At 45.4% G+C, this 27,472-nt stretch overlaps 3 protein-coding genes across 3 annotated transcripts in view; 2 read left to right on the top strand and 1 right to left on the bottom strand.

Annotated features, from left to right (window-relative positions):
* Nucleotides 1-3,933, top strand: part of AEBP1 (AE binding protein 1) — a 40,621-nt gene extending 36,688 nt beyond the window's left edge. The window contains exons 20-21 of the mRNA XM_048513090.1: nt 144-243; nt 2,232-3,933. Coding sequence (XP_048369047.1) covers nt 144-243; nt 2,232-2,800 — 669 coding nt within the window. The 3' untranslated portion in view covers nt 2,801-3,933. The remainder of the gene's footprint in view (nt 1-143; nt 244-2,231) is intronic.
* A 67-nt stretch (nt 3,934-4,000) lies between these two features.
* Nucleotides 4,001-16,397, bottom strand: POLD2 (DNA polymerase delta 2, accessory subunit). The gene is made up of 11 exons (XM_048512630.1): nt 16,176-16,397; nt 15,198-15,455; nt 13,627-13,748; nt 10,171-10,294; nt 9,722-9,836; nt 8,024-8,222; nt 7,284-7,364; nt 6,669-6,826; nt 6,338-6,465; nt 5,188-5,289; nt 4,001-4,308 (listed from the first exon to the last, which is right to left on the bottom strand). Exons 2-11 carry the CDS (start codon nt 15,418-15,420, stop codon nt 4,142-4,144), a joined length of 1,419 nt encoding a protein of 472 aa, XP_048368587.1. The 5' UTR covers nt 15,421-15,455; nt 16,176-16,397; the 3' UTR covers nt 4,001-4,141.
* A 6,275-nt stretch (nt 16,398-22,672) lies between these two features.
* GNLY (granulysin) lies at nt 22,673-27,391 on the top strand. Its single transcript, XM_048513338.1, has 5 exons — nt 22,673-22,776; nt 23,439-23,569; nt 24,991-25,104; nt 26,153-26,336; nt 27,252-27,391. Exons 1-5 carry the CDS (start codon nt 22,731-22,733, stop codon nt 27,275-27,277), a joined length of 501 nt encoding a protein of 166 aa, XP_048369295.1. The 5' UTR covers nt 22,673-22,730; the 3' UTR covers nt 27,278-27,391.
* The last annotated feature ends 81 nt before the right edge of the window (nt 27,392-27,472 follow it).

Here is a 27,472-nt window from a genome sequence, read left to right as displayed (position 1 = left end):
TCAAGTAATAGACCATCGATTGCCTGACATGCCAGATGTGCTCTTGAGAGGTTACCTGGGCAGAAGCAGACCTCTATACCCCAGCAGAGTTCACAGTTACTCAGTCATAAACGTCGTAACTATCACCTGAAATCTCTTTGCAGGTACATCGTGGCATCAAGGGTATGGTGAAAGATCAGCAGGGAGACCCCATTGCAAATGCCAGCATCTCTGTTGTGGGGATCAACCATGATGTAAAAACAGGTATGGCTGGGATGCATAAAAGACCATGGCAGAGGCTTCATTGCCTGAGTGACCCATTTGGGGAAAGGGGGGGTTGTCTCATAAATCAAATAAATAACAATAGTACTACCATGGGCCGTGCAATGCTGGAACAGGTTAAGTCTCTTATGAAGTAAACAACTTTGGGCTTCTAAACCATTTGGTTGGGATACATGTAAAAACATGAACACACTTGATGGTTTAAACACTCACGGGAAAGAAAATGCTTTTAGCTTCGAAGCGTGGGCCTGCATTAGGCTCATTCCTGTGCCTCATCTCACCTCCTGTTTTGACTCAGCTGTCAACTTGGGAAAAACAATTACCCATGAACTCTTAGTTACAGATGAATCCTTCAGCTGTGCCTTCCTGTAGGACCGAACTGTGCCTGAAGCTGAACTGTGGGCAGTTTATCCAGGAAACTATTTTCTTTTGAAAAATGCAGCTGAAGGAGCTTGTAGCTGTGAGCTGCTCAGAGGGAGCTTCTTAACGCTTTCTCCTCTCTTAAGTCAAAAACAAGGTTTAGTGGGCAAAGGATGAAGATACCTCCATTGCAGTCCTTCTGCAACCCCTGCCCGAGCAGTTAAAGAAAAAGAAGAAGGAGGAGGAGGAGTTTGGATTTATATCCCCCTTTTCTCTCCCGTAGGAGACTCAAAGGGGCTTACAATCTCCTTGCCCTCCCCCGCTCACAACAAACACCCTGTGAGGTAGGTGGGGCTGAGAGAGCTCCTAGAAGCTGTGACTAGCCCAAGGTCGCCCAGCTGGTGTCTGTGGGAGTGTTCAGGCTAATCTGAATTCCCCAGATAAGCCTCTGCAGCTCAGGCGGCAGAGCAGGGAATCAAAACCGGTTCCTCCAGATTAGATACACGAGCTCTTAACCTCCTACGCCACTGTGTCTCAAGTGTCGTGTGACCCTCAGTGCACAAAGGATGGGACCCCGAGGAAACACTGTGGCTGATTAATAACAGGAAGAATCTCACAGGGGCTCATTTACAGCAGAGATGTCAAATTCAGTTTTAGGGTCAGACATGAAATAAATATGACTTGGTCTGGATGGGGATGGGGGGTGGGGGTGGCGGCTGCCTCAGCTAGCAAGTCCCCAACAGGCTAGCCAGTTCAGATCAGTACGGGGGGGGGGGGGGGGTTCTGCCTTGGCTGTCAAGCCCACAGTGGCATGCCAGCCCAGAAAATCACGCTGGGGATTCTTATGGGGACAATCAGAGGGGAGGGGGGCAAGGATTGGAATGTTATTTATATAACATTTATATCCCATCCTACCCCCCACCCTCGTTTTGGACAGTCCTTTATGTTTGGAGTTTTCCTGGCCTGGAACGCATTTCCTTTTCTACCCTGAGGACTATAATCATGGGCATGCTCTTGAGTTAAAACTGAATAGCATGATTACAACTGCAGTATTTTAGGTGACCCATGCATTGATTTAAAAAAAACATTGTGAAAGAAAAGATGTTCTGAATGTTTAAAATTATTTGCAATATAAGTGTCTATAAAAACTACAGCTGCCAACCATATTCTTAAAGAGGTATGCGTCATGTGAGAAGATCAGCAATGACTTCCTGTTTTTCGAAGTATTTTGTTCCATGTGGGAACTTTGCCAACTAAATCTCTTTATTAAATTGACACAAATTTCTATCTAAGACTGCTTAAGACAGAGTGGAAAATTAAATGATAATTGTTATCTTGTATCATTTCTTAAGATGCTCTTACAGCCAGGTTTTTGGATTTAGGGACATTTGTCACTTGTGGTTTTATGGTACCTAAAGTTACCTTTATGGTACCTAAAGTTACCTTGATGGTACCTAAAGTTACCTGTCCCAGCAATGCACAGCCCATAGTAGTACAGTCTTTCAATTTAAGAAAATTACTGACTGACCAATCACAACCATGTTGGTGAGTTAACTGTTAATTCATAGTCCTTATTAAGTATCAAGTACAATCCTCCCATCTTGTTTCAGCAAGTGGAGGCGATTACTGGCGTATCCTGAACCCCGGGGAATACCGCGTTACCGCCAAGGCTGACGGCTACAATCCCAGTGTCAAAACCTGTCATGTCTTCTATGACATCGGGGCTACTCAGTGTGACTTCACCTTGGCCCGCTCCAACTGGAAGCGCATTCGAGAAATTATGGCCATGAATGGAAACAGGCCCATCTGGATGCCCGGGCCAGCCCAGCCCATGACACCCAGGGAGCGCCTTCGCTGGAGGATGAGGATGCGTCAGAGGGCACGCTTGCGCCAGCAGATGCGCAACCGTCTAATGCGCAACGCAACTAGCAGCGTTCCAACTACTCCTCTCCCAACAACAGCCTTCCCCTTTCAGTTCAGCAGCACCACCCTCCCGCCCTGGAGCAGAGAACCGCCCACCACCGAGGAAGCAACCACCTGGGAGACGGAGGTCTACACAGTGGTTGTTACTGACTGGGAAACTGATGTCACTGCAGAGACAGAGGCCTGGGAAGAGACCACAGGCACTCCTTTCCCCATGACTACAGCAGAGACATACACAGTGAACTTTGGAGATTAGTGACAGCCAGCAAGCTTGCTATGACTGTTGCCCCAGAACATTGAAATTCCAAAAGTTGGTTTCCCCCTCCCGCCTCCACAAGTACCCCTTCAGCAGGAAGCTATGTCGGTTCATTGTAGCACAGTAGATGCTGTACTTTTTGCTTTAGCTCCTGCCAAGAAACCTGTTGCTTTGAGTAGTCTGCTACAGGCCATTGCATTTGCATCAACCTTCTTTAATCTGTGCCTTGGATGTAAGGACTTCACTTTCTCAGCTGCTTGTTATTCCATCTCTAGAAGCCTTATATTTGCCAAACAAGAAGTTGAAATGACATGAGTAAGCAAGCTGTGGAATACCCTCTCTGGCCATCGGCCCTTGGTTCTGGTACTGAACTACATGCAAGGAACATAGTTGTCTCCTGTTGCCAAATGCATGATAGTCAACCATGTTGCTTTCCCATGTTGTTACAGGTCTTGCAAACTTGGCCAGTATCTATGCTCCCAGATCTGTTCCTTGAATAATTAAATGCTTCGTTGGGACACATTAAACACATTAAATCCATATGAATGTATTTACCTGCACCCCTATCACTACCCTGGGTAGGGTGCAGATTAAGCACACCTAATAATACTATATTGCAATATAAATATATATTGGTAGGAGGTGTGTGCACATCTGTACAATGCAGAGCTCTTGCTCCTGTTTTGTTACAAACAGAAAGCTTTAGAACATTTGGACAAGGGCTGAGAATTGATGTTAGAAACAGTAGAGAAATTAAGGAGTGACTGTACGGAGCTAAGTACCATCTATCTCTGACCAGCAGAATTGCCAGCCCAAGTTCATTTTAATTTTCTAAATGCTTAAACAATTGTATTTGTTTTAATCTCCAGCTACAAATTTCGTTGCAACAGAAAGCATGACTCTGTGGGATCTATGAGATTGCTTCAGTATAGGGCAGATTCTTTCCCCAACTGTAAACAGTTTCTAATAGCCAGTATTTCGCTCCTGCTATGAATGAAGCCACCGGCTGCCAAGAGAGAAGGGAAAATGAACAGGCCAAGTTCAGAACTGCAGGATACCGCCCAGGAGGCAGGTACAGTGCCACTTTGGCCATCTAAACACTTGCTATATGAATAAAACGAATTATTAAAGAAGCTACTCCATTTCTGCATATTTTTGTCACCTATCTGGGGACAGCATGAACAGAGCAAAGGCACAAAATTAGAAAATAACAGTATTCTTTATTGTGCTTTCTTGCATGAGTCTAAGTTTCACACATAAACCCAGACGGCCACACTCTAGGCAATTCATTTTTAGATCTATGCATCCTCTGGGATGAAGGTGAGCTGCCACAGAGTCCTTTCAGGGGCCAGTCTGCATTGTTTCCTCCTCTTCCTCCACATCATTAGCACCAAAGGCAGAGAAAGTGAGTGGCTGGCAAGTGAGGTCGCGTAGGTTGATCAAGCAAGCAGTCTGGGACGTGCTGAAGTCGGGAAGAGTCACCAACAAGACCTTCTGATCATCTTCACCTGTAGAGCAAAAAAACCCAGAACAAGCAGCTAACAAGATGAACTGAGAAGGCACAGTGCTAGGTAAAGTAGTGTATGTATAAGGCAGATAGAAACGTACTGGGGACAAAAGGCCTTTATTTCTATCAGAACTAAACTTCTGCCCCATCAGCGGAGCCTTTCAGCTACTTTGTACCAGCAAGCCTGTGAATTCTGCTTAAGTGCAGTGGCGTAGCACCAACGGGATGAGGGGGCGCAACGCCCCCTCGTATGATGTAGTAGGGGCTTGGCTGGCCATTTTGGGCAGGCGCCACCATGGCAGGAGCTGAGCACGCATGTGCATCGGGCACAGTTCCCCCTTGCTCCGCCCCTGCTTCAGTGTCAGGATTACAGAACACATTGTACATGCAGGGAATACAGGAATACAAGCCAGCCCTGAACATATATTTAAATGCTAAAAACCATCCTGAGATGTACCTACTGTCAATCTCTTGATTTTGGGCACTGGTGAGTGAACCAGCCATTTTTACAGGGAAATCATCACCCTAGAGTCATACATTCTAGCAGGAGCCTACAAAATGCAAGCTTTGGGATATGGCATGGATAAATTTGTAATAATTATAGCCTGGAAACTGGAATTGCAGAGGCTTATATTCAAGAACATGGACCACTTTCCATATCTACCAACGGAATTACTATAGGACTGACAAGCTTTCCCCCTCAAAATTAGTTCTGAAGAATGATTCCAAATCCAGATACAATGCTTATCAGAAGCCTACAGAACTCTGAGACAGAGTTTGAGCCAGCCAGGAGAAGTCATGGTCTTCAAAGTTCTTTGGGAACTCCTTCCCCGCACCCCCCCCCCACAAAGTTCTCTCCCCTACCCCCTCACTGACTTACCTTTAACTACTTTGGATTTGAAGGAAGGTGCATTCCCACAAAAATAGACATGAGGGCAGTCAGTGAAGATGAATGGGTCAGTCTTGTAAAATGGATAACAGCCTGGAAGACAAAAAGATTGCTTTAAGAAGCTGTCCAATGACAGACAGGCTGCAGTCCCTGTTAAAGGGAGAAAAAAGCACAGAATCTAGAAAACAATTAAAGAGGATGGAAAACAGAGACACGTTTTAAGACACACACCAACATGGCCTCAATTCAGATAGAAACTGTCTGTGACCAGGTTTTTTTAAGGGAGGGTGAAACAGAATGCAAGTATTTTGCTGGAACAAAACCTCCCCCAGATTCCTTTTTAGACTTTTATTACATATTAAAAGTTGTCAAAGCCAGTCCCTATTATCTGTAGTGTGCAACTTTAGGATATACATGTTTTCAATATTCAAAGCACTGTTACACAATTTATCACAAAAATCCTTACGAATAGCCCTTAAGGTAAGCCTATATTATTCCCTCAGTGACAGAGAGTGAAGTTGGCCACATTTGGAGCTGGGCTGAGCTTTGAACCTGGCTATACTTCAGTGGTAGGAATAGAATTTTGCATCTTTGTTCATTCTGTAAAGCCTACCAACAGCAGCAGTGGCAGTAAGAAAGCTGCAAAGAAGGAGAAAGGGTGGCATGTTAGAGAGAGGGTAAGAGCAAGTTCTGGCTCTTGGCCATGCCCCCCCCCCCTTAGGATCCTGGCAGGAAAACGTCATCCTCCACCCCCCAACAATCTATTCCAAAATTTCTGTTGCTGTATGCAATACATTCCACTGCACCCACAGCCTGCCTGACTTTGCATACCAGGTTTCAATACTACGCTTCGGGCTAATTCAAAATCTACATATTATAGTGGAACTCTAAAACATGTTTCTAATTTTAAGATATGGTAATATAAGTCTTCTAAGTCAGTGTGGAACAGCATGTTTCTGTCCAGTCCTATCTGCACAATGCTAGTCTCAAATTTACATTCAGAGGAGAAAATGCAAAAGGGAGATTTCAGCAGCAATACCTGTACCTACACATGCATTCCTGCCAATGCACACTCATTTGGCCAGAGCTCTCCTGGCCTATCTAACGACATGAAATTCCCAAATGCCTTTAACAAAATTACCAAGTGTATCTGGGGCTGTGGGGCTGATGTGCCCAATCCGAAGAGTCCACTCCAGGATTTCCAGGTAATCAGACATGCTGCTGTATTTAAAGATGTCACTGATATTCTGGCCTGATGTTCCCAAAAACCTAAACCAAGAAAGACAAATTCTTTAGAAGTAAGATGATGACACCAAATCCTGGCAGAGACACACAAAATGACCAATTCTTTACCAAGTTAGTGCCATTCTCTTGTCAGAGATTTGATGGCAGAGAATGCACTTTCAAGTTCCCAAATAGAATGTTCTATTAATGCTTTTGCTGCAAAAAGTTGGAGGAAAATCTCCCTTTACCTGACACCATCAATATTTGCTTGGTAGGGGTTGGTGACCAGCTGCAACGTGGAGTAAGTACTCGACAGAGGGAACATGCAGCGATGCAATGGCTGCTGAGGCAGGGTGTAGTTGGTGGGATCAAATTCACCAGGCATCACATCTATAGGCACAGACATCTGAAAAAGCAGAGCAGACAGACCCTTTGATGAATGGAACTACAAAGATACAAGCTAGCCTGTTAAGAATCACAACTCATCCAGCAGAGATAGCCCCACACCCAGAAATGTATCAGCAGTGGACTGCAAACCATTATTAAAGAAGCTTACTGTGACACCTGAATTGATAAGCTGTTTGTTTGCAACCCTCCAGTAAAACAGAGTCAAAAACTAGAGTTTGGGCAGAGTTTGCAAATATTTTGTGACATCTCCATGGCCTCAGTTTTTCTTTATCCCTTTTGACTTGCTTTTGTAGCTGTAGAAGAGAGCCAAGTTGTCTTGGCCTGTCCTCTCAGTAGCTGACTGGAAGACTTAATTCCTTACCCCTTGGTTGAGAAGTGCTTAGCAAAATCAAGAGGCTGACCGAGACCCACCACCATCACATCTTTCCATCCCTACATCCAAAACTGGCACTCACACACAGCTGCAACAGGCTTTCATCCAGCATTTTCACAGCCTCCACACTAGCAGCCTGAGTCTTCTTGGTCAGGTACTTGGCCTGGATAAGAGAATGCCAAGAAATCCAAGAAAAAAAGAAAAATGCCAAGAAAAAAAGTGAATAAATAGTTAACATAAAATGGAGACATAATGAGATAATCAACAATATCATAATGGAGACATAATGAGATAATCAACAAACTACACTTCAGTTAGGAAGACAGGCCCGGAACAACCATTGTTCCCTCCCCGACCCCAGCCTCTTACAAAACAGAGGAAAAAGGTACTGCATTGAATTTCAGGTATATGTTTTCCTTCAGATTCACGAGGAGGAAGGGAGAATCTTTGACATCAAAGTAGGAAAGTACAGGAGAACAACAATACAATTCTGAGCCTATTCACAAAATAGCAGAATTCTGGGTTCCTGGCACTGAACATTAACAGTTGATCCTGGAAACTTTTGCAATTTCTCTTCTTTGGGAAAGAAGGCTAGCAGATGTGCAATCAATACCACCCCATCAGTGGAAAGGCTTGGAATGAAAGTTCCTTCCAAAATGATACCCCTACAAATTCCAGTCTGTGGAAACTCAGGAGACAGTGGCTGGGATACTTTAGTCGTTCTCTGAAAGCTTGCATGCTGTGACTCTAAGCAAAGCCAAAAGATGGCCTGGGATATAACATCTGTACATACAACTAGCAACACACCAGTTAGCAACTCACCTTGTTTATGGTATCCCTGCTCTGGGTGTTCTGGCTGAGCAGGTTACCTGCCAGGATGACTCGAGAGATGAGGGCTGCGCTGCTTTGCTCTCCTTCAGCGCCCAGCTGCCCTGTGACCAAGTCCACCAGGAGCTGCATTCCTAGGAGACTCTCCCCACTCTTGCCTCCAAGGCCCAGGCCTGACACTAGCAAGACAAACCTGTAGGATAAAATACAAACCAGAGATGCTAGGTTGTCCTTTCATGCCATGGAGCCTTGCTGTCTGGGTCTTTACAGTCAGGATTCTGAGGAACTGGTATGGCTAACCTCAAGGTACAAATGGCCAACTTAGCTTTGATAGAAGAAGAACAATCAGGTTTCTTGCAATGGAATACACTGCCATGGAGGGTGGTGAAGTATCCTTTGGAGGTTTTAAAACAGAGGTTGGATGGCCATCTGTCAGGAGTGTTTTGATTATGTACTCCTGCATGGCAGGGTTCAGACTTGATGGCCTTTGTGGTCTCTTCCTCTATGATTCTGAAGTTGTAGAACCACAAGAAACCACATTTACTTCCCCATTTTAGCCTGATTTATTCCAAATGGACATTCATAGTTTTGCAGATGCAGAATTTGAGCAGAAACTCCTGCCCAGTGACTAAGGCAGGCTTCTTGATAACCTCAGCTTTAGAGGATACCCTAAGCCACGGAAACAAAAATCACACTGGAGTGCTTAAGAAAGAACTGACAAATCACCAGACTTCTTCTCTGATCTCAGTACTCTGACTTCTCTATTCTATCCTATTCCAGGGGATATGCCCAGGGGATAGGACCGACAGAAGGCTAAATGCCTGGGAAAGCAGAAAGGTCCAGATTTTGCCAAGAAAACTGGCATCAACATGCAGGATTGAAGCCAACAGAATGTCTTGTAACGTTATGAGAATTTCCAGTCTCTCTATTACTCAACACCACAAGAAAAGAGCATCAAGCGAAACCCAGCCTTATCAAACACTGAAAAACGAACCATTCATGTTGCATTAAGTCTTATCAGAAAGAATCCTCTTCCCGTGTATTAGCCTGTCTCCCTAGACAACCAGCATCGTCTTAATGGAAGAAGAAAAGGATGAGAAGAATCAGAGTCAGAACATCATTAGGGAAAGGATAGATACAGAGCAAAGCTGCTTCCAACAAGGTTGATGTTCATCTCAACATCTCATAAATGCCAAGCTCTGCACCAGCAAAAGCAGAGAAGACATATCAGGCAGGACCAAAAATCCTCCTCTCAATATCCACAGGAAGATTAGATACTGTTCCATAATTTTGTTCCATGATTGCCACTGTTAGAAGACAGGACACTGGCCTAGGTGGATCTTCAACGTGGCTGGCATCTGGTGCACATTTATGCAACTGTGCTGGCCATAGCTTTGACCCATGTGCCTCAGAATAGTTCCAGGGGAAAAAACCACAGCTTTACTTTTGGGGAAATCAATGTTTTCTTGGAAGATCAGTAGGTGTAAAATTCTGTGACGAATACTACCACATCCTGGCTTCAGTATTTCATAGCAACTCTGTCTTGTGGTCACTGCGGTCACTCTGTGGGGGACTGGGTGGGCAGACATCAACCGATTCAACTAAAAGAGTGGCCCATCATGTCACGTAGAATGTTTGGTCTCTGAAAAATGTAATACTAAATTAAAGTTGTCTCTGTCAGGTCATCCTCACCTATCTGTACTGGGCCCCATCATGGGCAGCTGGGTTGGCATGTCCGCAAAGCAGTGATCTTCAACAAGGAACTTCCCATCGTCCCCTTCTGAGCCATAGACGGCAAGGATGGTCCCTGGGAAAGAAAAAGGGAGACGGCTGCAGCAGTTCAATGCTGATCCACTCCACACATGATGTGCAGGAAACCCAACATGTTCAGGTCACCATGGTCAGCCATCTGGTCTCTCATGCCACTCAGTAGACATAGAATCAGCAGACAGGGAATGGGTTAAGCACTACTTCTGCCCACTCGTCTGCCCTGCAAGTACCTCCCCCGTTACATTTACCTTGGAAGAAAAACATGGAGTTCCAAATGCATGGAACTCTATGCTCGTGCACACTCTCTGTGAGTTACTTGGATCAAAGCTATTCCTAAGCCCCAAGGTCTCTGCCCAACTTGGCCATCATACCTGTCACCAGCTTGTCAATTTCTATGGCTCCTTCCAGTTTGATTCGCTGCAGCTCATCCTCCAAGATCAGCTCGTCCAACTGGTGGACGTACTTGGTGCGGGGAGGCTGTGGCGGCAGATTGTGCTGTCAAGGAAAAGCAACAGCATGCTGTGGACAAGTGGGAATATCAACATTGCTCCAAAACTGACTTCCAAGAGGAAATGGTTCTGCCAGCAGCACCAGAGCTTACTTGTTGAGAAAAATTTCCACCCAAGAGACTTTCTTGAAGTGGCTAAATCCACATCATCCAAACCTAACATTCCTGCAACTGTAACACATCCAAGATTCTAGTCACTGCTGCTCCTTCTGGATTAGCGCATGCAATATTTTACAGTGCTTCCTTTTAAAAAGTAATCTGTAATGTATATCTGCAGAACTACGTAGGAGGGAGAAGGGCTCTGGTACAATAAGACCACGTGCCCAAAGTGACCTCAATGCCTTTGTAAGAACTTCCATGTAGTCATGGTAGCAAGAATAAGTTTATTAACAGCTGGATCATGCAGGTCCAAGACCTCAGAAGTCACTCCACACATAGAACTCTTCTGCTGCTAGGCGGCGGGAGAGTTTTGCCTCTTCTTGGTCTATTCCTCATTTTACTAATTTAGAAAGGTACTGTGATTCCTTTAATCTTGATAAAAATGCACAAAAGCAACAACAAATACCATTTCTTCACCACCATGTGAAGCCTGTTTGCAGTTTTTTTAAAAAAATAGTAATCATGACTCAAGCTTCCACACACACCAAAGTCAGAAACTTCATTCATTATCCCAGCTCCAACCCACTGCTCCCCACTGTCACAGCTTCAACACAAGCACATCCACAGCATTGCGAAAGCCTCCACATGGCAAAAAATTCCCATCTGGTTCGTACGCATTCCTCTTCCCTTCATTGGACATCCTTAAATCTAGCCATCAATAGGAAGGGCTCCAGGCTCTCTGGCAAGCAAAATGAAGCCCCCCACCACCATTTGAAGTTAACGGGAGGCGAATTCAGGACAGACAAAAGGAAGTTTAACTCAGAAAGTAAGTAATCTGTGGAATTCTTTGCCACAAGATACATTGATCCCCACTATTTTAAAAGGGCATTAAATAAATTCATAGAGGATAGATCTACTGATGGCTAATAGCCATGATGAATAAATGCATTCACACTGGTAACCCTCTGGTAACACAAACAGACCAAGGAAACAAAAATACCAGCAAAGAAAAAATTATCTTATGAAGAATAGAGCTGGCTTCTCAAAGCCAAAAACATTGCAAACAATTATTCATAAGTTGTTTCCTTCTAAGATTTGGCACCTAGGACTGTGACAAAGAACAGTTTTGGAAATTTATCTAAAAGTAATGTTACTCATCTGGTCAGTCATTTCCTGCAGCCAATCTTTGGTGGGTCAGCTCCAGCACATGTGTTTACAATCACTAAGTGCTGTTTGAAGAGTTCATTATCAGGACAAGTGAACTTATTACTCAACTGCAGTCCGTTCAAAGCTAGCAAAACCTCATTTACCAAAGAGCCAAGCCACGAGGCTAACAGGCAAAGGCTTCCAGATGGGGGAACTTTTCAGGTGTCAATCGTACTGATTCAGCAAGCTCGACAGCTGTAAGCAACCTAAGGAATGTTTCATCCTCATTCTGGCCCAGGAAAATAGTTGAGATGATGCCAGTTGAACACTCCAAGGAAGTCACCTGTGCAAAATGCCAGTGCAGAGGAGGGATTAGACTCGAGTGTTGCATTCAGGCTTGGGAAAGCCAGGTTCAAATCCCCGCTTGCCATGAAACTTATCAGTTGACCTTAGATTAGTCTCTTTCTTTCAACTTGAACCACCCTCACAAGGTAGGCTTTAAGAAAAATGGATGAGGAGAGAACTACGTACATCACCTGGACATCTCTGGAGGAAGGGCAGGATAAAAGCACAAGCAATAAAACCAATAAATCCAATTCTTTTTCTGCTCTGATACATCCCCGGCTGCCAGAGTGATGTATAGTGTTAATTCACCATTAAGAAAAAAGGCTCTGTTTGGATCAGAGCTGCCATCTTTTCACTGCTTCTTAAAAAGCAACGCAGTAAAGTTAAACTTTTCTTGCTAAATTCCTATGCCAATCTACTTATTAAAAAGCACAGGAACTTTGAAAATCTGTCCAAACCTCACCTCAAGTCTCCAAATTCCATACCCCCCCCCCCCACACTCACAATTTATCAACAACAAAGTGAACTGGACTTCTTTCGCAGAGGAGGGGTATTTTATTTTCAAAAGGAAGCAAAGATTTCCAGTTGAAAGAGTTCAACTTAATTTATTCTGTTGACCTGCACTGAGAGATGAATTATTAGAATGAGCCCGTGGGCAGGATCACACTGCTATTTAAACCAAGCCAAGAGTTCCCTTTAAATAATTGTTTCTAGACATTTCACTCATCTCTGTTTTTAAGCCTCTAGCAAGTCCTATGATCTCATTGTAAGGAGCCTTTTGTTGTTGTTCTTCCTTGGTAATCATACAAGTGATTCAAAGATAAAAGGGTCGATGTGATTATTACCTAGATGTGTTAAGATGGCCAAGGAGCCAACTAGTCTGAGGTCATTTCCGCACGGCCATGCTCGGGGGGTGGGGGGTGGGTGGGTGGTGTTTCGTCAGCGTATATGACGCTGACGCACCCCCCCGGACCGTTCACACGAACGGTCCCAGTAGGGGCGGGGAGGACGGTGCAGCCTGCGCAGAGGCTGTGCCGTCGCCCGAACGCCTTACCATCCCTCCGGTGCGTCGCCCAGGCCAGGGGACACGCCCCCCTGCCTTGCGAGACAGATCTGGAGTCGCAGGGCAGGGGGGGGCGTGTCCCTTGGCCTGGGCAACGTGCCGGAAGGTCGGAGGGACGGTAAGCCGTTCGGGAAAGGGGGGGATGGCGCCTTCCAGCCGCTGCCGTTGGCACGGCAGCAGTTGGCAGCCGCTGTTTCTGAAAAACCTCACCCAGGGAGCGAGGTTCAGAAACAGCGGCTTCACGCTGCTCAGGGGTTGCGAGGCTGCCGCTGCAGCGATGCGGCGGCGGCGGCCATGCAAACCCCTCCCCAGGGACACTGTTTTTAGCGTCCCTGGGATGCTGTATTCCGCCCGTGCGGAAACAGCCTCAGTTAGAGAACGAAAAGGCTTTGCTCATTTCTTTTGGTACAGTATGACTGAGATGGAACAACTTGCAGGACAGATTTCAGACAGAAAAACAATAACATGTTTACTTCAACATACAGAACTGCCATATACAGAACTGGTGAAGCCGATCTAATCCATTGTGTCTGCGACTGGCCAAGAATGGTCTTTCCCAACACCTAACCAGTCCCCTTTATCTGGAGATGCTCAGGGCTATTTTAAATACATTAAGGACAACCTGGACCTTACAAGCTCATTTGCACACACACACACACTCATTACCTCTTCGCTGATTTCTCGCAGGATGGAGGGCTGAAGCAGCATAGACTTGAAGAGAGTTCCCACCACACAACACTTCTCAGCTATCTGCAGCTCACACAGTTTCTTCACTGTAATGTTGCTCCCTTCAAAACAAAGGTGAAAAGTGAGGTATATCAGTTTTTCACAAAGACTGTGAATTGGGCTGAGACACTAAAAGTATCAGATGGGACCTTACTAAAGAAGTCACACTGAAATTACTTTAAAATAGTATTTCTGAATCCTCAAACCTTGAGGATATATTGAGGGGGACTTTCTGGATGGTTCCTCTATGCAGACTCTACCACCTATGCTGTTTCACAGCTCCTTCTATTTACTATGCAGGCTGAGAGTACATGCAAGATCAGCACATGAGCTATGTGGCTTTCAGCATCTGGAAGCCAACAATTATCTGGGGAAGAGATTACACACAAGTATATTCCAAGGTGGTAAAATCCAATGGAAGATCATGCTGTGCATATCCCAGAACCAGTGGCAGTAAGTCCATGCTCCATTCTATGCAAACTAGGCAAACCTAATGTTAAAATTTCTTATTACAAATAGTAAAAATTCACAGAAGTTATAACAGAGGCTGTCCTCTAGTGACAACCTGTGAAACTGCACCAAATGCCATCTTAACTGCAAGTGATGGATATTTCAGTGGCTTCCCTAGCCTGTGAAACATTTCCATAGTATGGTAAAATATATCTCAGGATGTTGAACTAATTCATTACTGGTTTACTCTTGAATTGTTTTCTGTATTTTGTAATTTGCCTTGAGTCCCAGTTTAAAAAAACCAGGACATTAATGAAGTAAACACAATTTAAAAGTTGTCTAATTAAAAAATAGCTTTTTCAACTGCTACAAATTCTTTCTGAGACACTGTTTGGCTACTTCAGTGGTTCTCCTACATTACTAAAAGTTGTAGATGTTGCAATTCTTTGGTTAAGGTGAGTCACTGATCCTGACAGGAACAAAGTAATAACTCAGAGATGGGATTTACAGTTTATTCCAAAATTTAGGTACACTAAAGTACATGGATCTAGGTCAGTCTAATCCCAAACATACTTAGGGGAAAATATGTTTAGGACCATAACTGTAGCCTATGAAGTAATGACAATACAATCATCTCAAGTCTAGCCACTTTTCCAACCAGATTCCTAACTCAGGGCACTTTCACACATGCAGAATAATCCACTTTCAGTGCAGTTTAACAAATGGTTTGCAAGTGGATTTTGCTATTTCACACAGTAAAATCCAGCTGTAAAGCGCATTGAGAGTGGACTGAAAGTACATTATTCTGCATGTGCAAAAGTTCCCTCAGTTAAGACGCAGTTCTGCCGAGGGCACAACTTTCTCAAGTACACTACTCCACGGTAGAATGTACATAATAGCAAGCACGTAAGATACTCAGTGTTGAGGAGCAATTATCATACCATTTACTCCGGCATAGCTGCACTGAGCTGGACATACTATTTTCACTGCAGGCAACTGACACTCCCAAATTCAAACTACCAAAGTAACACAAGAGGAAATTGCTTTGCTCACAAACTCACCCCATTTCCGTCGGGCTCGTTCCATCAGCAAGGGTCTCATCTGAATGAGCCGCGTGGCATAAATATGGGCATATTGCCGATTAAAGGTCCGCTCTCCAAGCCTGAAGTTCTGAGAACAGTTGGAATATGTAGAGACAGGCACACGGGCAAATGTACAGGTGGCAGAAGATGGGGGAGCCAAGAGGCTATGGGCAGACGAGACAGCCTGCTCTGAGAACATCATTTCTAGAATGGACTACAGGCCTAAGAAAGAGGTTTCTGCAAGAGATAAGGAAATAAACAACAGGGATTGAGAAACAGGGATTCTTATACTCTGCCTTTCCTCTAAAAAATTCAGGGCAGTATACACATGGCTAGACTGACTGTTCCTCACAACAAACCTTGACATAACATTGGTAGCACAGTGTTGGTCTAGGAATAGGGATGCCTAGTTTTAAATCCCCACTACCATATATGGCACATGGATGTTCGTGGACTCTCTCTCAGCATAACCTACCTCTCAGGGGTGTTGTGAAAAAAAAAATGAAGGAGGGATGAACACTGCCCTGAACTGCATAGAAGACAAGTTAGGTTTATTGCAACCCGCAACAAACAAAAGGAGGCACAGGCAATAACTTGACCAAAAATACCTACAAAACATCAGGGCTGAGTGGGTGAATCTGGGCGTCTCACATTCAGTAATGACACCACAGCCAGGTGCAGTGCTGAATTGTGCGCAACACCTCTGAAGTCCAGATGGGCAGTGAGGGGAGCTGTCATCTGGTTGTGGCACCCTCACCCTGGGGGAAGCGGGTGGAGGGGTCCACCCACCCACCTACCTGAGCCACCTACATTACACGAACTCCCAGAGCATGGCAGTTACAGACACTTAAAAGGTAACAACAGGGGTTGCGTGCAGAAATATTACACAACTGAACTCTGTCAAACACTGATGTGCTACATGCAGCTGATGAAATTATCGGATCACAAAAACTTAACCTGAAATAACATGCGTCCCTTTGAGCGCCCAAAAGACCCCCGCTAGTTTCCAACTTGTGCTCAATTCTTTCGGAACGGCACTCAGCTCATCAGCTCCCATGCCGGATGAAGACAGGCAAGCATCGCATTCCCCACCCGCAAAGAAGACAATCAGCAAAAGCCGTGCAGGGCGAAAAGGCGCCAAACGTGCTGACGTACAAATAACAACAACCCACACACACTCTAGGAAGTGACGCAAAACGTCTCCCTTCCCTTTTCATTGGTCGGGGATCAAACATAAAAGTATCGGGGAAAACACGTGCTGTATTCACCAGCACTTCCGGTTCTCCGGCCACCCTTTGAATGCAGAAAGTCTAGCCAGTGTTGGACAATTGAGAGGCTCAGGGAAGTGCGGGATACTACTGAGCTACCTGAAGCAACATAGGATTGTTTGTTTCTTTGTGTGTCGCTCTAGGCTTTTCTTCTGCAAAGTCTCAATGAGTTTAGTTTATTTAAGCATGACCGGCTGCCTGATGCCTCGCTGCAAAGTTGTGCGTTGTCGCGTCTGTGTTTGCAAAGCGGCGGAACTCGCACAGACGACATTCTTTTTCGGAAAGATTGCACCTATAATCCTTTCCACCAGCGCCCGTGCGCTTGGAAAGCTTTGGCTATATTAAATGGAGCTGTGTTTAAAACACCGAAAAACTATTTATTTATTTATTTTTGCTTACTTAGAATTGGCTGAGAGATCCGGGGGCAGATTCTCACTCCTTGGTTGTATTGGGTCGCTCAGACTCTAACCTTCTCCACTCCTCCACCTGAGTGGCAGAGACTTATTTGATTCTCCACTCTTTGAACTGAGTGGCGGAGGTTTATCTGGTGAACCAGATGTGTCTTCACTCCTGCATTCCTGCTGGGTGACCTTGGGCTAGTCACAGTTCTCTCAGAATTCTCTCAGCCCCACTGACCTCGCAAGATGTCTGTTGTGGGAAGAGGAAGGAAAAGGAGTTTGTAGGCCACCTTGAGTCTCCTTTCAGGAGAGAAAGGTGGAGTTAGAAATCAAAACTCTTCTTCTACCTTACTAGAGGGATGAAATGGAGAACCAGATAGGATGAGTGAGATATAAAACAAGAAGATAGCTTTTGTATACTACTTTTCTGCCAACGTTGGCTTCTGATGTAGCTCACAGCGGTAATTAATACCCTGTTTTCCCAAAAATAAGACAAGGTCTTATATTAATTTTTGCTCCAAAAGATATGTTAGGGATTATTTTCAGGGGATGTCTTATTTTTTTCCATGATTTTGCGCCCTCCACGTGTCCAGATCAGCTGCGCCGGGGAATCTGTTACTGATGAAAAGTCTTGCTTTTCTCTGTTGGTTCTTATTTCAATAATCCTGAACCTTCAGTTCTTTTCTTCCCCAAAAGAGTTCCGGGTCATCCATGTGGTTTGTACCTCTCGCTAGTTCATCCGCACAACAACCCTGTGAGGTAGACAGAGAAGGCTGAAAAGTGACTTGCCCAAAGGGAATCAAACAGGAATTTGAACCCAGGTCTCCCCAGACTCTGGGTTCCAATTGATCTAACTGCTAAACTGCTCTTGACCAGAAAAGTTAGGCTGGCTGTCTGCATCAATAAATTGCCCACCCTTAAATAAAATGGGCTCTGGGTGATTGATTGGAGAAAGCGTTATTTCATCAACTTGACATCCCAGACGTGGTCCTCTCCACCAGCTCGTACAAAGCCTTTCACCAGTTACTCAAGACCCAAGCAGGATCTTGGCTGTTTCAAGGCCTCTCCTGTGGTGGCAATAGAATTTTCTCTATAATCTCCCCTAAGAGCCGAGAATCTGTATCTCCTTGTTTTCAGTACAGCCAACCGCAAATGCACTGTCAACAAATACCAAAATTTGAATATTAACAGCTTGTTGGTCAGTAACTCTTTTCCCAGGGGTTTAATATAATCTCAAATGTCATGCTTCTATTCCAACCGGGTTCTCTGCAGCTTTGGTGTTGGACTTCGCTGGCTTTTGGCTTTCGAGCTTTCTGCTTAATCGTGCGGGGTTCCCCATTTTCTCTCCCTCTTTCTGATCTGTCCTCCCCTGTAAGGGCTGCCAACCTCCAGGGGGTGGCTGGAGATCACCAGGGATAAAACCATGGTCCCAGGCTACAGAGATCAGCTCTCACCTGGGAGAAAATGGTTGCTTCTGGAAGGAGTTGGTTTCTATGCCCGGCTTTTTCTGCAACCCTAAGTGAGGTCTCTCTAAAGCAGCTTACTCCTTCCTTCCTTCCCTCTCCACAACAGAGGTAGGCAGTGGCTGGAGGTAGGCAGGGCTGAGAGGGGACTTCTGAGTGAGAACTGTGACTTCATCTGGCCCAAGGTCATCTGTAGCAGCAGGCTTCTATGTGGAGGAGTAGGGGAACAAAAAAACCTGGTTCTCCTTTGTGATTCAAAGTTCGCTGCTCAGGGTGGGAGGGGAGCGGGGAATCGCAAACCCAGTTTCTCCTCCAGGATTGAAATAGAAGAAGGAATTGGTTTTTATAACCCAACTTTTCCTTCTCAGCTCTTTTTAAGGCCCCAAAGTGGCTCAAGCAATCATCTCTCACCTTCCTTTCCTTCACGCAACTTACACCTTGGGTGGGAGGTGGGGTAGGTGGGGTTGCAAGAGTTCTGAGAGAACTGTGGACTGGCTCCAAGGTGACCCCTGCAGGCTTCATGTGGAGAAATCGGGGAAACAAAAAACTCTAGTTCACCGGAGAAGAGTCCGCTGCTCACATGGGAGGAGTGGGGGAATCAACCCGGCTGTCCAGGATCAGAGTCGTGGCTGCTCCTAACCACTCTCACGCCTACAAAGTCTCCTGCACCCTCCTGGAAATCCCATCCCTCCCTCAGGCTCCAACCCTAAAAAATCTCCAGGGGCTATATTTTGCAGGACCCAGAGCTGGGCTCCACCACCTAGCTAGCCAGCCCTTCTTGAAATATTTTTTATGTGCTGTCTTTTTTTCTGCTTTTCCCAGGATGCAAAGGAAACGGAAGGCAACAGGTTCGCTGCCCGTGTGAGACCCATGTCCAACTTTGCCGGGCCTTTCGGTGAAATGTCTTTTTTGTTACCACTAAGAGCGAGAACTCATCTCTGGCCCTCATAAAAATGCACACTCCCAGCGCCGGGTCATGAGGCAGATTACCACAGGCTCTGCATATTTTCCCTGTCTGAGTCACTTGCCTTCTGCGCCTTTGGCATCTTAAAAAGCAGTCAGCGGGGAGCCTGAATTAATTTCCTCACTCTATTAGACTGAAAATCGGCTGGGTCAGTCCAAGTGATGACAGACCGGCCGCTCTTGGCCCCTGTCCTTTCTCTTCCCCCCCCCCCTTCAACTTTCCAGTGGGGTGGGGAGGAATCGGGGCAGACGGGTCCCAAACAGCCCAGGGAGAGCCCCTTGGGGACGCGGCGCGGGAGTTAGTATCAGTAAGAGACTCTTCTGATGAAACCTCCCAGGTTTGGTGAAGTTTGGTCAAGGAGGTCCAAAACTATGGACTCCCAAAGGGGGTGCCCCCATCCCCCATTGTTTCCAATGGGAGCTATGGGGGCTACACATTTGAGGGTCCATAACTTTGGACTCCCTGAACCAAACCTGGGTGATAGCATCAGGAGAGTCTCCCGAAACATCCCTGAAATTTTGATGCTGCTAGCCTAAAAAACTGGGTGACCCCCCTAAAAGCAGCTGCTGCAAAAAAACAGAAAACTCCACAAAAAATACTCACACAAAAATCCTCACGGAATCGCAATCCCTGCATTTTTAAGTGCCCATTGGCCACAAGTAAGCGCCCCTGGGCAACTGCCCACTATGCCCAATGGGCATTACGCCCTCGCTGATAAGATTTCTTCTAGCTTAACATCCTATATTAATGACTTACTACTCTTTCAGATCAGCAGCAGCACTAATAACCCAAGATACATTTCATATGTTTCTATCTAGTCTGTATAGCTGTGTGATTAAAATATATTGGAGAACCATTTCATTAAGTAACAGGCACCATTACCATACTGTTTCCAGAAAACCCAGCAACATCGCATTTCATTATCTGTGCTGTCCCATCTCTGAAAAATATGAACCTTTTAAAATAAAATGGCTGGCATCTGGTTCACATTTATGCAGCTGTGCTGGTCATAGCATTGACCCAAGTACCTCAGAATAGTTGAAGGGGGGGGGGGGGGAACCACAGCTTTACTTTGGGGGAAATCAATATTTTCTTGAGATCAGTAGGTGTAAAGTTCTGTGACGAATATTACCACATCCTGGTTTCAATATTTCTTAGCAACTCTGTCTTGTGGTCACTGCGGTCACTCTGTGGGGGACGGGGTGGGCAGGCATCAACTGAATCAACCAAAAGAGTAGCCCACCATGTCACGTAGAATGTTTGGTCTCTGAGAAATGTAATCCTAAATTAAAGTTGTACCTGACAGGTCATCCTGTTCCCATAACTTACAGGCCAAGTTATCTGTAGCTTTTGTTTGTTGACATTCCCAGACACTCAGAATCATTCCAAATGTGCTTTGGTTGGTGTTCTGCATTGGGGCACAAGATGCTGCCTCTGGGAACAGCCTCCAACTTGAGATTACCTTTGCTGGGGTACTAATTGCTTCAGTTCAGTAATGGGCTGGACAAGTTGAAAATTCATCCTGACGAGTCAAAGGAGCTGTGGGTCAGTAGAAAAGAAGACCAGGGATTCGAGATCTCTCCTGTCTTGGATGGAGTTACACTCCCCTTGAAAAGTTGAGTTTGCAGCTTCAGAGTGCTGCTTAACATAGCAGTCACAGCTTGAGACTAGTTATCTGAAGGACCATCTTCTCCCATACATCCTTGACTGGGAACTAAAATCACAGGGATAGGTCCTCTTGACTGTCCCATTGAGCAAAGAAACTCTTCAGACTGGAACACAAGAGGGCATTTTCAGTGGCAGTCCCAAGATTATGGAACAATCTCCCTAGGAATGTGTGCTTGGCCTTCGCTCTCGATCTGTAGGAGGCAGCTGAGCACAGTTTTATTCCTGATGGCATTTTAGTAGTTGATTAGTTCTGCCTACCAGCAATGTTAAATTGGTTTCAAGTAGTGGTTTTTATGTATTTCATTATGTACTTTTGTTATTATTTACGTTGAGTTCCTATAAGGTGGAAAGGCAGAAAGTATCTTCTTGATGGGCCTTCATTGTTAAGTGGTTGTGTCCAAGAATCCATCAGGATGTAGGGAAGGTGATGCTCTGAACTGAAGTAAGGAGATAGAAAGAGTAGCTTAGATTAAGAGACACAGAGAGAAGTGGACGGAGAAGAACAGAAGTGGGGACTGTGGAAAAACATAATGAACAGCAGACCTCAGACAATAGAGGCTACGCTGATGAAACCGCTAAGGCAGTGATGGCGAACCTTTTCGAGACCGAGTGCCCAAATTGCAACCCAAAACCCACTTATTTATCGCAAAGTGCCAACATGGCAATTTAACCTGAGTACTGAGGTTTTGGTTTAGAAAAAAACAGTTGGCTCTGAGGCGTGCGTTACTCAGGAGTAAGCTTGGTGGTAGTCTGTGGCTTTGCTTTGAAGCAACCATGCAACTCTTCCAACGGGTGAATCACGACCCTAGGAGGGTTTACTCAGAAGTAAGCCCCATTGCCAGCAACTGAGCTTACTCCCAGGTAAAGGATCGCGCTTTAGTTCTTTGCATGAAAATCAGTGGTTTAACAGCGCTTACCAGGGTTACCTACACTGCTTCCCCAAAGCTAGGTCTTAGGTTTAATGCTAATAATCAAGCCCAGTGGCCCAAGCCAGCCTAGATGTGGGGGGGGGGGGGGCAACTCTGTTTGTGCGTGCCCACAGAGAGGGCTCTGAGTGCCACCTCTGGCACCCATGCCATAGGTTTGCCATCAGTGCACTAAGGCAAGAGGAGCTTGTCAGTGTCTCACAGTGCAGAGGCCAAGGGGAAATATTAACTGTGCTCGTTTTGGGGAGCAACGTGACTGATATACACATGGAATGAAGGAGGAGTTGTAGCAATTTCCAGCAATTTGTAGCCATTTCTTTCAGAGAGAGATGGGAAAAAATACCAAGTACCCCAGCAGGTTAATTCTTCCTACTCCCTCCTATCACTCGAAGCAACGACACTAAGGTTTTCCGACCTCTTTGACACCTGTAGGTGAAGAGTGTTCTTCTCATCACAATGACAAAGTGCTATCCTTCTTAAAGTGTGACAGATGTGGTTTGAGCACATTTGCCACATTCTGAGGCATTTGTTTTCTGGACTGGGACTGAATGTACAAACCGCTTCCACTGCATCCTTTATTTCTGGTGTGGGCTTTTTTCACAAAACTTGGGAGGGGGAGTTTGGTGGGGGACAGGAAAGTATAGGAGGGGCTGGTTGAGCCACAACTCCTCAAGCTTGCCCGTATAAGCCTTTTTGTCGATTTCCAGATACAATCACGGGTTCAGACACGTCCCACATTGCTTTAAAGAGCAGCTATAAAAAGCCTAATTGGACAGAAGCGTCTAGCAGTGGCTTTGGCAGCTGTAGTAGAATTACTGAATATCCATGGCCTTGTTACTCATCTTGTGGCTGAATGCTGCTTTAGGTGCAGGTAAGAAATCAAAGGAGGGAGATTTAATTTCTGCATCTTCAAGTTATATAGGAGTTTTCATAAGTTATATAGGAGTTATACAGGTTATATAGGAGTTTTCATATTTTCATATATAGGGGTTTTCATATTTTTATGTTGTACTCTCAAAACAGCTATCTTACTGGAATTTTTCTAATAATAGTACAGTTACTATTATCTGCCTCCAAAGAACCTCAAACTTGGTGTTAGCCAGCATAGTATAGTGGATAAAGCAGTGGATTCGAATCTGGAGAACCGGGTTTGATTCCTCACTCCTCCACATGAGCGGCAGACTCTAATCTGGTGAACCAAGTTTGTTTCCCCCACTCCTCCATATGAAGCCTGCTAGGTAACTTTGGGGTAGTTGCAGTTCTCTCAGAACTCTCTCAGCCCCACCTACCTCATAAGGTGCCTGTCGTGGGGAGTGGAAGGGAAGGAGTTTGTAAGCTGCTTTGAGACTCCTGACAATTGAGAAAAGCAGGATATAAATCCCACCTCTTCTTCTACAGTTGCATCATTGAAAACCTCTAACACTATCCCGTATTGTTTAATGGAGAAGCACCTAAACTAGAAAGCCAAGCAAAAAACTAATATTAAGTTTGCTTGGATTTTGAACTTCATGGCTGACTGTTTTGGTTTGGCAGTCTTGGCTGGATCCCACCTGATTCCTGAGCCATGCCTGCAGGGTCCAGAGTTCTGGTGCAAGGACATGGCTACAGCTGTTGAATGTAGGAGGGAGCAATACTGTTGGAGTCTCCACAGCAGTTCCTTGTTGGTAAGAGTCAGACCTTTATCCCTATTCCATCTGATATTCCCTTGTCTCCTGCATCTTTTCTTGCCATTCTTTCTCCATATTTCCCACTTACAGGTAATATATTAAAATCCATAATTTGATAAATCTGTCATTTGCCCCATTCCTTAGTCATCTTTGAGAAGGCCAAGCACTGTGTTGCCCATGGATGCCAACAACGTGATGGGACCTGGGAATCCCCTGGAGTTACAGCTCAACTCCAGACTACAAAGATCAATCAGTTCGCCTGGAGATCCCTGACTTCCTCAGGCTCCATCCCCAAATCTCCAGAATTTTCCCACCTGGATCTGGCAATCCTATATCCCCACCCCCCACTGGTCACCAGGTGGACTTGGCAACCCTAAGGCTGCCTATCTCTGCACCGTGGCTGTGATTGCATTCTCACAATCCTGCTTGCCCCCCAAGCTGGCGAGGGGTGTGTGTGAGATCAGGAGGGGTATTTGCTCCACACCACCAGGACTTTCCCCATTGCCTGTAATTACTAATCCACAGAGGCGTATCTAGGAAAAATGTAGCCCGGTGCAAAATCTGAGTCCCCCACCCCTGTATGGGTGGCCACCCTCCCCCACCACGACCAAACAACAAGTTTTTGCACCAGGTCTTGAAGTCAGTGTATGGACCCGGGGAGAAGGAGGGGGTGGGTGATTTTCCTTCTTCGTGTGACTAAATGGCCACAGTCCGGGGACATTTGACCCCATATATCCTCCTGGCCGGTATGCCCCTGCCAATCCACCCCTGACAGCTACAGGTGGGAAAGCAGCTAAAGGGACACCTGCTTTCAATGTAGGCCAAAATGCTGGGGAAGGGTATTCGGTTTTGTGTGTGTATACTCTATCCTCGTACATTAATATAATTTCTCTAATAGAAACTGGAAGCCCTGAGGCTGTTTTTGTACCCAGTAGGCCCGCAGGGGTAGGGAACCTGCGGCTCTCCAGATGTTCAGGAACTACAATTCCCATCAGCCCCTACCAGCATGGCCAATTGGCCATGCTGTCAGAGGCTGATGGGAATTGTAGTTCCTGAACATCTGGAGAGCCGCAGGTTCCCTACCCCTGCAGTAGGGGAACAAAGACAGTGTAAACCGTCTTTTTTCTCTGTTTGGCTAATAGCAGCTTAAAGTGGTGGAAACTGATGAATCAGTACCAGATTGGGGAGATTAAAAAACAAACCCTCTTCCTCAGCCCTGATGCAAATTGTGAGGCTCACATCAAGTTTTTAAACACGATCTGCTCATTGATTGAGGGTGCACTTGAATCCCCTGAAGGACTGATCAGAGCATACAGTATTCAAGTAGACATACCAATGGCCCAACTCAGTAGAATGCTGCTGCACCATCCTTTCACGCATTGTGGAGTATCATCACCGTGAAGTTTTGTTTACAACAGTGGGGGACACTCTTCGAGGAGGAGGAGGAGGCTCCTGCCCCAGGGAAGAAATGTTCTATGTGCATTAAGATTATGCAGAAGCTCCAGGATCTGGCTGGACAAGATCCAGATGATGTATGTTATCCATTTATTTTCTTATAATGGGTTCTGGGGAAAGAACTATTGATCTGGTGCAAGTAGGGACGCCAGCTTCCAGGTAGGACCAGGTAGATCCCCCAGAATTATAGCTCATCTCCAGACAACAGAGATCAGTTCCTCTGGAGAAAATGGATGCTTTGAGGGTGGACTCTATAGCGGATTCCACATGGGCCAAAAACAGCAGTGTGAAAACGGTGTAAACCTTTTTACACTGTTTTAAACCATTTTTACACCATTTTCGTACAGTTTTCACACTGCTGTTTTTGGTCCATGCGGAATCCACCTTAGGCATTGTACCCCACTGAGGTCTCTGTTCTCCCCAGGCGCCATCTCCAAACTGAATTTCCCAGCCAGGATTTGACAACCCTATTTCCTTACCCCCACTGGTACCCAGGGAGAAACTGATAACCCTGGTTGCAAGCTGAAAGTCCACTGCTAAACCTAAGTAGGAATCCTGGCCCTGTAAACAGCCTGAGTGGGATCACTTCTGGGCTGCCCTGAGGCTAAGGGGTATGTGTTGGGAAAAAAAGATTGCTCAGCCTTTGTTAAACAGGGACATGCTGTAGAAGTTCAGAAACACCCCCTTCTCATCCACATGTTTTATGCTCTTTACAGCTCTGCGCTTGCTATATAACATGTCTTGGGGTTGCAGATACTGGGGAAAGGAATTAATTCCAGTGGTCCAGTTTGTTCCTGGTTTAGAAAGGAGGAGGGGGGCTCAGCTCTTCATGGGTTTCCAAAGATCTTCCAGCTCTTCTGGTTTTCCCATTAAGGTCCCCAGGTCAGACCTTGATACCTTTACTCCAAAGCATAGAGTTAACTCCTGACCATTGACAGGGCCAGATAAGACATTACCAGGGAAAAGACAGGCAGGGGCTGACACAGGAAGTAAGTTATAGCTACAGAACCAAAGCAGTGTATTGTTTGAATTCAACAGGCATACATCAGGGGAATTGATCTGTCTGGGTCTGGCAAGAGCTGCTGCCAAAATTTTACCATTATGGTGTCGTTGTTGTTGTTGCAGGAAGCAATTAATACTGCAATCGGACGGGCGTGTAAGGTTCTGCCCAAGCCTCTGAGTTGGGTTTGCAAAACTATGCTGAAAAAGTTCAAAGATAAGATTATTGAGGCAATGGAGAATGGTGAGAATCCTAAGGAAATCTGTGTTGACCTCAAAATATGCCGAAGTGACTCAGAGATGCTCCCAGGTAAGAGCAGGAAGCGATTTCTTTGATCTTGCTGAAATGAGATACATCATAATATAGCCGTGACCATGACTGCTAGGCAGCTTTCTGAAAAAGGCCAGTGGAGTACCAGCGCCTCGATCTGTGTGCAGTTGTGGTGTCCAAACACACTTTGAAAATATTGGAACAAAAAAAATCTCAGTATCAACATGTCAGATAGCCAGGTTGAGCGGAACACAGACTGAGGTCCAAGAGCAGACCATTGGCCAAATTCAGTAGACCACCCAGCAAGAAGAAGTCCTATGGAACTGGATCTAAGTAGACATAGAACGTTATGTGTCAACATCTGGAGAAGATTAGGACACTGTCTGAAGGGAATTATGGGAGAGTGGCTCTAGCTCAATGGAAAAGGCTCTCTTTTGCATGCAGAAGGTCCCAGGTTCAATCCCCAGCATCTCCAGTTAAAAGGAACCAGGCAGTAGGTGATGTGTGAAAGGCCTCTGCCTGAGACCCTGGAGAATCGCTTCCAGTTTGAGTAGACAGTACTGACTTTGATAGACCAATGGTCTGATTTAATGTAAGGCAGCTTCATATGTGTTCATGCAATATTGATAATAGGGAAAATATTAACTTGTGATCAAGCACGTTTCAGAAAGTAGGAATTTTCTTGAATGATGGTCAGTTTGCTTTGCGGTACATTTGCGATCTCAGTAGTTGCTGCTTTTCAGAGGTTCAGGGTTCTGAAAACTCACTATACATTCAGGATTGCAGATACAGCCAAAGAACGAAGACTCAAGGCTCTAAATATATCAGAATCTGTCCTGTTTGGTTTGATTTGAGCTTTTCTTACATGTGTGCTAAATATTGCATCTGGCTTCTACATGTAAGAACCTTTCCATGTTACCTACCCTGATGTTATGTGATTGTTTCCTGCACCAGGTTCTGCTTCTTACACTGCCGCATAGTGATCCTGGAGACCAGCACGGAGGATTTTAGATGCTCATGAACAATTTTTCTGTAAGACTTTGACCAGGTGTTTGCCTGTGATGCATATTTGCCTTTTGGTGTTGCACTGAATAAAAATGCATTGATCAATCTATCTTACTTGCACTGTGTAAAATGAGTGCACACCTTGGCAAAGGACACAAATGAATCCAGTA

This window comes from Sphaerodactylus townsendi, linkage group LG12, assembly GCF_021028975.2.
Source record: "Sphaerodactylus townsendi isolate TG3544 linkage group LG12, MPM_Stown_v2.3, whole genome shotgun sequence".
Taxonomy (NCBI): Eukaryota; Metazoa; Chordata; class Lepidosauria; order Squamata; family Sphaerodactylidae; genus Sphaerodactylus; species Sphaerodactylus townsendi.
Note: the sequence above shows the minus strand (reverse complement) of the source record. Positions and strands in the feature narration are given on the sequence as shown.

What these genes read in the sequence shown, in the direction of transcription:
- POLD2 (XM_048512630.1), bottom strand. Translation starts at nt 15,420, where the DNA reads ATGATGTTCTCAGAGCAGGCTGTCTCGTCTGCCCATAGCCTCTTGGCT. An exon ending in ATGGGGCCCAGTACAGATAG is followed by an intron (nt 8,223 to 9,721) that starts GTGAGGATGACC and finishes TTTATCCTACAG; the next exon opens with GTTTGTCTTGCTAGTGTCAG. An exon ending in CACAGCCCCAGATACACTTG is followed by an intron (nt 5,290 to 6,337) that starts GTAATTTTGTTA and finishes TTTGTCTTCCAG; the next exon opens with GCTGTTATCCATTTTACAAG.
- GNLY (XM_048513338.1), top strand. Translation starts at nt 22,731, where the DNA reads ATGGCCTTGTTACTCATCTTGTGGCTGAATGCTGCTTTAGGTGCAG. An exon ending in GAATGCTGCTTTAGGTGCAG is followed by an intron (nt 22,777 to 23,438) that starts GTAAGAAATCAA and finishes TTGGTTTGGCAG; the next exon opens with TCTTGGCTGGATCCCACCTG. An exon ending in TGACTCAGAGATGCTCCCAG is followed by an intron (nt 26,337 to 27,251) that starts GTAAGAGCAGGA and finishes TTCCTGCACCAG; the next exon opens with GTTCTGCTTCTTACACTGCC.